This window comes from Gossypium arboreum, chromosome 10, assembly GCF_025698485.1.
Source record: "Gossypium arboreum isolate Shixiya-1 chromosome 10, ASM2569848v2, whole genome shotgun sequence".
Taxonomy (NCBI): Eukaryota; Viridiplantae; Streptophyta; class Magnoliopsida; order Malvales; family Malvaceae; genus Gossypium; species Gossypium arboreum.
In genome coordinates this window covers 30,782,790-30,793,797 of record NC_069079.1, presented here as the reverse complement: position 1 = coordinate 30,793,797, position 11,008 = coordinate 30,782,790, and the positions used below count along the sequence as shown (strand labels likewise).

At 32.6% G+C, this 11,008-nt stretch overlaps 1 protein-coding gene across 2 annotated transcripts; it reads right to left on the bottom strand.

Annotated features, from left to right (window-relative positions):
- Positions 1 to 6,862: 6,862 nt before the first annotated feature.
- LOC108488556 (uncharacterized) lies at positions 6,863 to 10,175 on the bottom strand. Of its 2 annotated transcripts, XM_053019832.1 has the most exons (4): positions 9,531 to 10,174; positions 8,086 to 8,422; positions 7,338 to 7,394; positions 6,863 to 7,032 (listed from the first exon to the last, which is right to left on the bottom strand). In XM_053019832.1, exons 1-4 carry the CDS (start codon positions 10,016 to 10,018, stop codon positions 6,925 to 6,927), a joined length of 990 nt encoding a protein of 329 aa, XP_052875792.1. In that variant the 5' UTR covers positions 10,019 to 10,174; the 3' UTR covers positions 6,863 to 6,924. The 2 variants fall into 2 exon arrangements, with proteins under 2 accessions (XP_052875792.1, XP_017648330.1); XM_017792841.2 differs by having other exon boundaries at positions 6,863 to 7,394; positions 9,531 to 10,175.
- Positions 10,176 to 11,008: the final 833 nt, after the last annotated feature.

The following is an 11,008-nucleotide window of genomic DNA, read 5'->3' as shown; positions in this document are numbered from 1 at the left end:
CCAGAGGTGGCAAGACGGACTATTATGCATATAGAACGTGTTGGCAGCACAATTGTAATCAGTATTATCACTAAAGGATTAAAACAAACAGAAAATTGCAATCAAGTTATGATATTCGCTTGTAAGTCCTTGTTATTTGAAGTCTTGTACGATGATTATAATTATCTATAGTACATCCAGTTGTAAGTAAGTTGGAACAACATTATTAAATAATATGTAAATGTTGAAAAATTGTACGTTTTGTATTTGAGTAAGTCTATAATAGAGTTGTAACACCTAATATTTGAACTCGGTGAATCAAATTAGGTTGAAGGTGTTACAAGCCGAATATTTCTCATCTTAGAATTTTTTTTTTTATGTGAGGTATATGTTCTAATTAATCCACCTCAATGCATAAAGATGGGTCCCCAAAGGAGGTTGAGAATATATGTTGGTTATGAATCATCTTCTATAATTAAACATCTTGAACCATTAACTAGAGATTTATTTACTACATGATTTGTTCATTGTAACTTTGATGAAACAACAAGACCAACGTTAGAGGGAGAGAAAAATAGCTAGTAAAAGAAATTACATGACATTATCTCAATATGATCCTCGTACAAGTGAATGTGAAAATGAAATTCAAAGGATAATACATTTACAAAACATTGTCAATCAATCGCCAAATGTATTCACTAACCTAAGGTGAGTTACAAAATCTCACATACTAGCTGAAAATGCTCCAATCTGAATTGATGTCCCAGTAAGACAAAATATTAGTGCCAAATAAAGTAATGCATACCTCAAGCGTGGAAGACAAATCTATTTCAAATATAAAGATCCTTATGAAAAAAGATGAGCAAACGTTTAAGATAGTCATACTATGGAGACAAGTGCCCAAGAAGAGACCAAGAACATAACTGATCAAAAAATCCCATAAGAGATTTAGATACCTAAAACTGGTGATAATAAAGAAATCTCGATAAATTAAGTCACTTCAAGAAAAGGATGGAACCGGAATAATATAGTTGTCGACAACATTTTTTCTTATAATGTTACTATTGAAATAGCAAAAGAAAATGAAGATCTTAAGCATAAATATGTTGAGAATTTTGACATACAAAAGATTGACCAAATTGGAAAGACGCAATTCAAGCAGAATTGAATTCACTTGCTAAATGTGAGGTTTTTCGACATATAGTACAAATATCTGAAGATGTAAAACTGGTAGGATATAGGTATTTGTGAGAAAATGAAATGGGAAAATGAAGTCGTAAGATATAAAGCACAACTTGTAGCACAAGGATTTTTGGAAAGGCCCGACATTAATTATGAAAAGACATACTCCCATGTGGTGGATGCAATCATGTTTAGATATCTTATTAGTCTAACAGTACATGAAAAACCTAGCATGTGTCTCATAGATAGCTCACTTGATAGTGAAATTTACATGAAAGTCCCTGAAAGCTTGAAAATCCCAAAAGCATGTAGAGCTCCCCAAAAAAGTTTCTCAATCAGATTAAAGAAATCCTTATATGGATTAAATAATCTAGATATATGTTGTATAATCATCTTAGTGAATTTTTATTGAAAGAATGTTATAAAAATGATCCAATTTGTCCATGTGTTTTTATTAAAAGGTCTGGATCAAATTTTGTGATAATTGTTATTTATGTTGACGATTGAAATATTATTGGAAATCCTGAACAACTTCAAAATACAAAAAATTACTTAAAGAAAGAATTTGAGATGAAGGATCTCATAAAAATAAAGTTTTATCTCGACCTGCAGATCCAGTATTTAAAGGATGGAATTCATGTCCATCACCCAACTTATACAGAAAAGATTTTAAAAAAATTCTACACCGATAAAGCACATTCATTAAATACCCCAATTTGTAAGATCACTAGATGTGAATAAAGACCCATTTCGTCCTTGTGAAAATGTTGAAGAGTTTCTTGGTCTTAAAGTATCATATCTAAATGTCATAGAGGCATTGATTTATCTTGCAAACAACACACGACCTGATATAACATTTGCTACGAACTTGTTAGCAAGATTTAGTTCTTCTCCAACACATAGACATTAGAATGGAATTAAACATGTATTTAGATATCTTAGAGTTATCGTTGGTATGGGGTTATTTTATTCAAGGTCTTTATTAGTTGGATATGCTAATGCTAGATATTTATCATATCCACATAAAAGTCAGTCTCAAATAGCATATTTATTTTCATATAGAGGTACAACATGTAACGCCCTAATTTTATATTTTTGATTCTGTATAATTTTGACACAATGTCTATCTGCCTCAATGGCTTAGTGTTTTAAGTGTGTGTGTGTGTATGAGGTCTTGGGTTCAAGTCTCACCTTTGGCAATTTTGGTTATTTTTAAATCCAAGCCTTATCTCTGTGCAGTGGGTTCTTATTTAATTTCCTGTAAATTCATATCAGAATGAGTCTACTGGTTCGAGTGGTAAGGGAATTGGTGTGTTGGAGGTCTTGTGTTCAAATCCTTGTGCAAGCGTGGATGTTATATTTTTGTTCAGTTGCCTGAGAGAGTTTCTGTAGAGCTTAAAATCCGAAGTGGTTGAGATTGAGGTGTTAGTGGGAAGTTGGGATTATCAAGTTAGTTTTAATTTTTTTTATTTTCCCAAAAATTTCCCTATTTGACTTTTTTTCTCTATTGTCTCCCCTCTACTTTTTTTTCTTTCGTCTTCTTCTCTATTCTTTGAACTATATTCTCAATTAATCGGTAGGTCTGTTGACTGATTGACATTGTGGTAATTGTGGCTCATTTCTGTTCAATTCTATTAGCAATTTAATTCGGTAAGTTTGGGTAAGGTAGTTTTGTTTCGCTTGTTAATTCATTATTAATGGTGTCATTATGTCGTTTATAGAAAGATTCAGGGACTCAGAATCACTTGTCGGGAACTTAGTTTCGTGGGAATTACCGTTGTTCGACAAAGGTAAGGGGTGGTTACTCAATAGATGAATAGCTCGTTTTGGGTTCGACTTTAGTTCGATTTGAAAGGTCTAAGTTGGTGTTTATGTTGGTCAATCTTAGGTGTGGTGTGGTTCGGGAGTGTTTCTGCATCAAATCATACCAGGTGTGTACCCAAAACATAGAAAACGAGGCTTCGGCAAAAGCCAAAAAACAAATCTATCGCCACCGTACGAGCGTGTGGTCTCCCGTGTGGATGGCCATGTGCGAGACGCGGCTGTGTGGTCGACGAAGGCATGGCCATACGTAGCACACGACTATGTGGTGGCTCGAGTGTGGCCGTGTGGGCCACACGGACATTGCCAAGTTGGGCGTGTAGGCCACATGGGCATGTCACATAGGCGTGTGGATTTTGGGCCAAGTCTTGTGGGCCACACGGGAAAAGGCCAATCTGGACATGTGGCCCATAATTCTAGAATTTTCCCTAGAATCGCACGGGTCGCTTCGAACGACTGTGTGCCTACTGTACTGTCGGTAAGGGCTATTTAAACCCTATTTTGAATGTTAGGATATTCTGATAGACTGATTGAGTAGGATACTCAATGTATGTCTGACTGTACTGCTATATGTATATCTGTCATTTGTTTAAAAGCATGTTGAGCATGTTTAATATGATAATTCTGTATCTAATTTGGGGTAAGATCTGTATTTGAGGAGGAAGTATTCTGATCGGCATTAATCACCTATACTCTGGCAGCATGGCTGCATATACTATGATATTTGTCTTAATGGCACAAGTTGGTGTATAGGGATGGGTGGGTATTTTTAACCCCACATGGTGTGATAGGATGGTCGGAGATGGTGTGTAGAGGATGGGGGTAGGATTTATGCATGTCTGCTTCTGTATCTGATTCTGAACCTGAAACTGTATCTTCTTTTTACTGTGTATATAAATCTATATATTTGCATGCTTAATTCTGTTGGGTTACACGCTGAGTTTACGTAAACTCATATCTGTTTGTCTGTTTTGTCAAGTAATCCACAAACTTAGGCGGACCAGTGCAACGGAGTCTCACAGTGACCACAAGTTTGTGAATTGACTTTAAGTAATGGTTTTGTTTAATTTCGGATTATTTCTGAGAGTTTTGTAATTATAGGACTCTCTAAACTGTTTAAATTTTTACTTGGTTTTGGTTATGTTTTAACTTTTATAGTGACCTTTGACTAAAATTACGGTTTTATGAGATCAAAGGTTTTTTCGAAGGTATGAACTAGATTTTTTTCAAAACATAACAATTTTAAAACCTTCATTGTAAATATTGTTTTGGTAAATGATTTAACTAATTAACATTATCAGTAATAGTTATAAAACTTGGATGATTTATTGAAACAACACTATTTTCAAAACTCAATCCTTGTGATATCACCAGATTCAGCCATATCATCTAGGTCGGGTTTGGGGTGTTACACAACCATATCATCGTATTCAACAAAACAGACATTAGTTACTGCCTCTTCAAATCATGCAAAAATAATTGTGATGTATGAGGCAAGCTGAAAAGTGTGTTTGGTTAAGGTTGTTAACGCAACATATCCTGAAGATATGTCTCTACAAGAAAAGATGGCAACTATCATATACAAAGATGATGCAACATGTATAGCTCAGTTAAAGGGCGGTTACATAAAAGGTGACAAAACGAAACATATTTCACCAAAATTATTCTTCACTCACGATCTTAAGAAGAAAGGTGATATTGAAGTTCAACAAATTCGTTCTAGTGATAATTTGGATGACCCTTTTACCAAGACGTTGCCAATCACGATGTTGCCATTAGGGGGTGTCTAAAACACGTTGTACTCTTTTCCTTTAATCAAGATTTTGTCCCACTGAATTTTTCTGGTAAAAGTTTTTAAGGAGATAGTTTGTAATAAAAGGTTGAATACTCTTTTTTCTTCATTAGGTTTTTATCCCATAGGATTTTTCCTAATAAGGTTTTAACGAGACATATTTTTCATTGATCGACATCCAAGAAAGAGTGTTGTAAAATAGATGTCCATATAACTCCCACAACCTTCAATAATTTATTTTCTTGTAACTCTTGTAACCCTTAAAATTTTATAAGATACCTTAATTATTTTTATTATAACTTTTAAACTATAGTATTGAGACTCTATAAATAGAGAGGAGCATATATAAACTTTTAGTATCCCAAAATTAAAATAGAATAATCTTTTAATATTTTACTTTTCTCTCTTTTATAATTCTCTTAAATCATAAAAATAATAAATAATATAAAATTATTTTGCTAAAATAAGGAAGAAAAAGGAAACGTGAGATAATGAACTATGTATCTCATAATTGTTTCTTGTTCATACTAGAGAGTTCGTCATACATATATTTTAGTCATATCTGTTGAGCTAATTTGTCGGCTGATTAATTGACTTACAATGATTATAAATAACGTAATAATTAGTATGATATCCTTAATATTTTTAATTGATTAATAATAATCTTTTATTTAAATGAACTGCTGTTGTACACACTATACAAAGACATATAAAATATAAACAATGAAATGTGTCTTTTCTGGTGGATGTAAACTATCATAATCCAGCCATATATATCTAACCCCTATTTATTTCTCCCTTAACAATAATAATAATGTGATTATTGTATCCAACTGCGATGTGCATATATCAAATGAGGTAGACATTTTGGCAAAAGTAAAATTGGATCCGTGGACAATTAGATATTGATCGCAATGTGACTAACAAAATCTTCTCTAAGATTATTTGGTGGGATTTTCTCTTTACCCCATTCTCCAACTTAACATCGTATACACATATTTTTGTATAGCTGATGTGAATGATTGGTTGATAATGCATGCATGCATTTTAACCTAATCTATAATTTCCAAATCTTTCATTCTTAAATCATTACGGGGCCTCCAAACATTGACATCTTAACTAAAATTATATCTCAATGTTTCTCTTTTCTTTACTTTTCAAGGGCACAAACAAAAAGAAAATACCCCAAACCTACTAATCAGGGATGAATCTAAAGGTGCAAGGCGGTCGTCTCCTTAAAATTTTTAGATTTTTGAATTTTATATATAAATTATCATGTATTGTAAATTTAGTGTTCACATTATATAATATTCACCCCTTAGTCAAATTGTATTTCATATAATAAACTCCTTTGAGCCATAAGGTTATACTTTGTATTAACAGAGTATTTTTCAATTTTAATTATATAACTTTAATAATAATAATAATAATAATCAAATATTAATATATGATGAGCTTTGAAAGACTAAATTTAGAGGTCCAATATGGACTTTAAATCCAAAGTCTAGAATGAATTGATTTGGCTTATACCCATACATATTAGGTTAGTGACTTTCTTGTATTTTGGTTTGTATGTCTTGCTAATGAATTATCTTCTTCTGGTAAGGTGCAGACATTGTCGAGAGAAAAAGAAAAGAGTTTGACATTGAGATTGAGAGTACAAATTAAAAAAATTCAAATTATCTTCCTCTCAACTCTTTACGCAAAAGACCTCTCGATAAATATCCTTGATGAGTTCGATCTTATAAAAAAGCGGAGGATGTAATTTAGGATGCCTAGTATTGAAAAATAGGACTACAACCAAATTTTTTAATTTAATTTTGAAATTATAATGATATTTATGAAATTTTCAGTATACTATTATTCTTTTTTTGAAAAAATATTTAATTTTATGTGGTGTGATTTTTTTTTTAATTTTTTTACAATTAAATCATTCATGCTTTTTGAAAAACATTAAATACTTCTGTTTGATAAGAAAAAGAAATATCAAATAAGACACTTTTTATACGTTAAAAAAAAGTTCTTTTGAATTTAAAAGTTTCGCCCTCTTTAAAGTAAAATCTTGGATCCATCCCCGCCAACATAACATCACTTAATAAGATTTTATTCAAAAATAAAGCAAATACATACAATATAGTAGTACAAGATCTTTATTTTCTTTTTCTTAGCACAAAAACTTGGATGTATGACCAAACTATTTTGTCAGTCTTTTTCACCTTCAACACTGCACTCTTCAATCCATTTCTCAAATCCTCAAACTGTATATTGATCAATCAAGCCATGTGAAAATAAAAATGAGGGGAAAAATATTACCCAAAACAATACTTCATAAGATAAAGCATTACCATGCCTTTGAGATTGAATGTAAAGAAATCATGCAACTTGATCTAAATCATGGAGAGGTTTTGAACATAAAAATAGAATAAAGGGAAAAAATAAGGACTGCAACAAAGAATTGATCAGCTAAGGAGATCATTTTGTAAGTTGATTTTTTGTAAGAGTGAGTTATGTTTATAGATGAACACTTAAGCTCCATGGAGAAAGAGCATTTGGATCCACTCACTTCTGGTGAATAAATAATTCGCCCCCGTACACATTTGAATTCTCCCATGCTCCATTCCTATTGCCAGAAAAAGGAAAATAAGATTGTTAAAAGTGTATGTTTCAGTCTTTGATTTCACTTTTTTTTGGCTCATGAGATATAGAAAATTGCATGACATGTACTTTTTATTTCATCATGTAATGGGCAACTTCCTTTATTTTGCACACCCACAATATATAATTAGGTTAGTTTTATGCATAATTGTTCTTTTTTCTTCATCCTTTTTTGGGTAAAACATATATGTATTTGTATTCATTTGGGTAAAATAAATATACAACTTCAGTTGTTATTGAGCAAATCAAAGATTTTCCCTTTTCTGAATTTTATTTTGGTATAAGCAAGCAATTACATTACAATGGAAAAGGGAATAAGTTCACAAATACAGAGATTAAACCCTGGACCTGATGCCAATCAGCTTAAAACCCAAGCAAGTTTTGCCAATAACCCAGTGACACGGTTGACTAACCATGTCACAGTTGGTGTCAGGAAGAATAACCAAGCTATAGTGGTTTTTTCTATGATTTAAAGAGTCCTTTTACTACCTTATCTAAAAGACAATAAAGGGTACTAATTAATTAGATGTGCTTTTTACTACTGACCATTTTATGAAAGATTTAACTATATTCTTTGATTATAACATAAATAACGAAGGCAAATGCAACGCGAACCCTGAGTTGAAGTTAAAAAAAGGGAAAGAGAAGAGACTTGCCTCGAGTTGATGTCCAAAGGTGAGAATAAGGGTGTCAGGAGCAACATCAAAAGTTAAAAGTCGAGGCCCAGTTTTGAGAGAAAATTGGCAGTGCTTGGTTGGAAGGTGGAGGCTTAATGTATAATCACAACAATGGCCGTCTTCTTCTTCGTTTACGTTTGGATCTTGGTCAGCCAACTTATCCTCATTACTATTATTATTGTACTTGTATATGCTCACAACTGACTCTCCTCTTCGAAATCCCTTCCTGCCTGCCTGCCTTGCATTTTCTACCAATATCTTCCCCAATTCTTCCGCTACATCCTCCAGTTTACTTGCTACTTTCTCTACTTTTTCACTATTTCAAACCAAACAACCCACTTTTCACCATATTTACATACATACAGTAATACTATATCAACTTACATTGCTATAATGTATATCTATTTTCACACATTTTTATCTTTATCAATATTTAACAATTCCACTTCTAAATCAAATAATTTAGTCATGTTCTCATGCATGTAAGGTTTCGAAGTAAAATTTATATAAAGTAAATGAATTATTCCATGGAAGATCAATTTTCATAATGGCCAACAAGCTACTGGTCTAGTGTTGTATGTGAGGATTCAAGTGTTAGCAGGCTATCTAGGGTTCTTTCCTTATGAAACACCCTCCCTATCCCTTAGGTTTTTTTTGTACTGCATGTAAATTTTTTTACATAAAATTAATGAATGATTCCATAGAAGATCAACTCTCATAATTGTGACATTTTCCCTATTATTTGGCTTATTTTGATGCTTTATAAACCAAAGAAAAAACACTTAATCAATATATATAGATAATAAGCATATCAAATTAGTTTAAATTAGATACAGATAAATCTAAAATTTACACCAAAACTTGGATTTTATACATGCAATTCAAATTTCATTTACCTACTACATCTACATGTCATCATTTTATATGTTTATAACAGACACAACTATTTATATTTACCTAACATAAACACTTATAGATTTATCTGGCTTCTTTTTTTAAAAAAAGGTATCAATGTTTTCGAAGGCTAAATTTTTATAATAATGCTTCATCTTGTTTTAAAATAAAATTTTAATGTACAAAATAAAAACATTTAGTCATAATTGTATTTCAATTCACGTAAGTGTTTAATATGCATACTAATCATGTATAAACGTGCATGCACATTACACAGTAAGCTATAATTTTGAAATATATCTCAATTATATATATACACAAGTGATCCAGTATATTGTTAAACTGGAGGGTTAACAAAATTATTATTTTACGTAAATTTTAATTTTAACCTCTGGCCCAAGCTAAAAGAGTATAAAAATAGGCACACAAAAATCAAAATTAGGTGGTGAATAGGGCCCAAAAAGCCCAGGGAATTTAAAGAAATTTACTCATGTTTCTGTGGAAGGTGGCGGGAGGGACGGTTAGAATACCTGAAGCTGTGATACAAGTGAACGCCGATATATTGGCGAGCCCACTCCATCCTCTCGTTTTTGCAATCAACCCACACAATCTCCTCCCTCTTTCCCGCCGAATTCCTCCTGTATCCCGTATCTCTCTCTTCCAACACCCCGAACACTCTCGCCGCCTCTTTCACCGTCGCCCTTACCTCCTCCCCCGCATCGATCCCATGCAGCCCTATCGCCACCACTCCATACTTCCGTGCAGATCGTATAAACCGCTCCACCGACCCCACCTCCCTTAAACCAAGGGATTGGAAATCGACCTTATCGGGTAGGCCGTGGTGGCGGAGTGTCTGGCACTCGGGTAGCGTTAGGTCGGGGATCTGTAACGACTTCTCGAGAAAGTCGGTTAAGATCTCGTTGGCAGCGGATCGTGAGCCGGTGGCGGTTGGGATGGGTGATGGAGGTGGGGCCTTGATGCTAAGCTTGCTCATAGAGCGCATTACAGGTACAGCCATGGAGTCGTACAGTAAGAAAGAAAGGAGAAAGGAGGGTTCGGTTGAGAGGGGTATTAAAAAAGGAGGAGTAGACTAAGTCATTTGGGTGTCCAGTGGAAGTGGAGGTCCACTCCACTTGATCATCTTCCTTTCGCTTTGCTTTCTCTTCTTCTCTTTTGTCCTATCGCCACCTGTAACTCTTTGACTTCAAACCCTGGATCCAAATGCACTAGATTTCGCCACGTCGTTCATTAAAAAGGCCTTACCTGGGCCCCAATATTAGTTGGGACTTGTAATCTGTGTTCTTTCCGAATTTTAAAAATAAACTAAAATGGCTATTTATAATAAAAAAGGACAACAAATTGTTGAATGGATTTATAAACCAGAAAAAGGTAAAGCAAGAATTCCTTTTCCAGTAATAAAAATTAAAAGTAAGTCTATTTCCTAAGCAATTTTAAAAATTAATAAGTACTTTTTAAAATATTTTTATTTTAATATTTTATTATATTTTAATAGGGTACTTGTCAAACCTTATTTATACTAAAAACTTCACTAATAATTTGCGAAATAGATTTTCAAAATTTACATGTTAAACAATTACAAAGAAATTCTTAATTGGTTTTCTTTGTATGATTAATATTTTAATGGTTCCATCCTCATATTACAATTATATAGATCATGTATGTTATATTTGATGGAAATTAAATTTTTTAATTATTTTTATATTAAAAATTTTCAATCATTCAATAAATATTAATATATATACTTTTTAATATCGATATGATAGAGATATCAAATCGATTCAATTTTTTGCATATAGTATAAGCACAATTATATCAATAAATTTAACGGTTAGATCTTTAACATTTTTCAATCTCTCCCCTATAATCTTTTATGTGTTAGTTGCACTAAGCACCCCTAAACTATGACTATCATTTTAAATCGGTTCACAAACTTCAAAATATTCTAATTATATCTCAAACTTAAAAGTTATATCAACCAAGTCTTTTC

Bases quoted from the DNA above. Each gene is read 5' to 3' on its own strand.
- LOC108488556 (XM_017792841.2), bottom strand. From the start codon at position 10,018: ATGGCTGTACCTGTAATGCGCTCTATGAGCAAGCTTAGCATCAAGGCC. The intron at 8,423-9,530 runs GTATTCTAACCG...GGTTTGAAATAG, and splicing joins CACTTGTATCACAGCTTCAG to TGAAAAAGTAGAGAAAGTAG. The intron at 7,395-8,085 runs GCAAGTCTCTTC...TTCTGGCAATAG, and splicing joins CCTTTGGACATCAACTCGAG to GAATGGAGCATGGGAGAATT.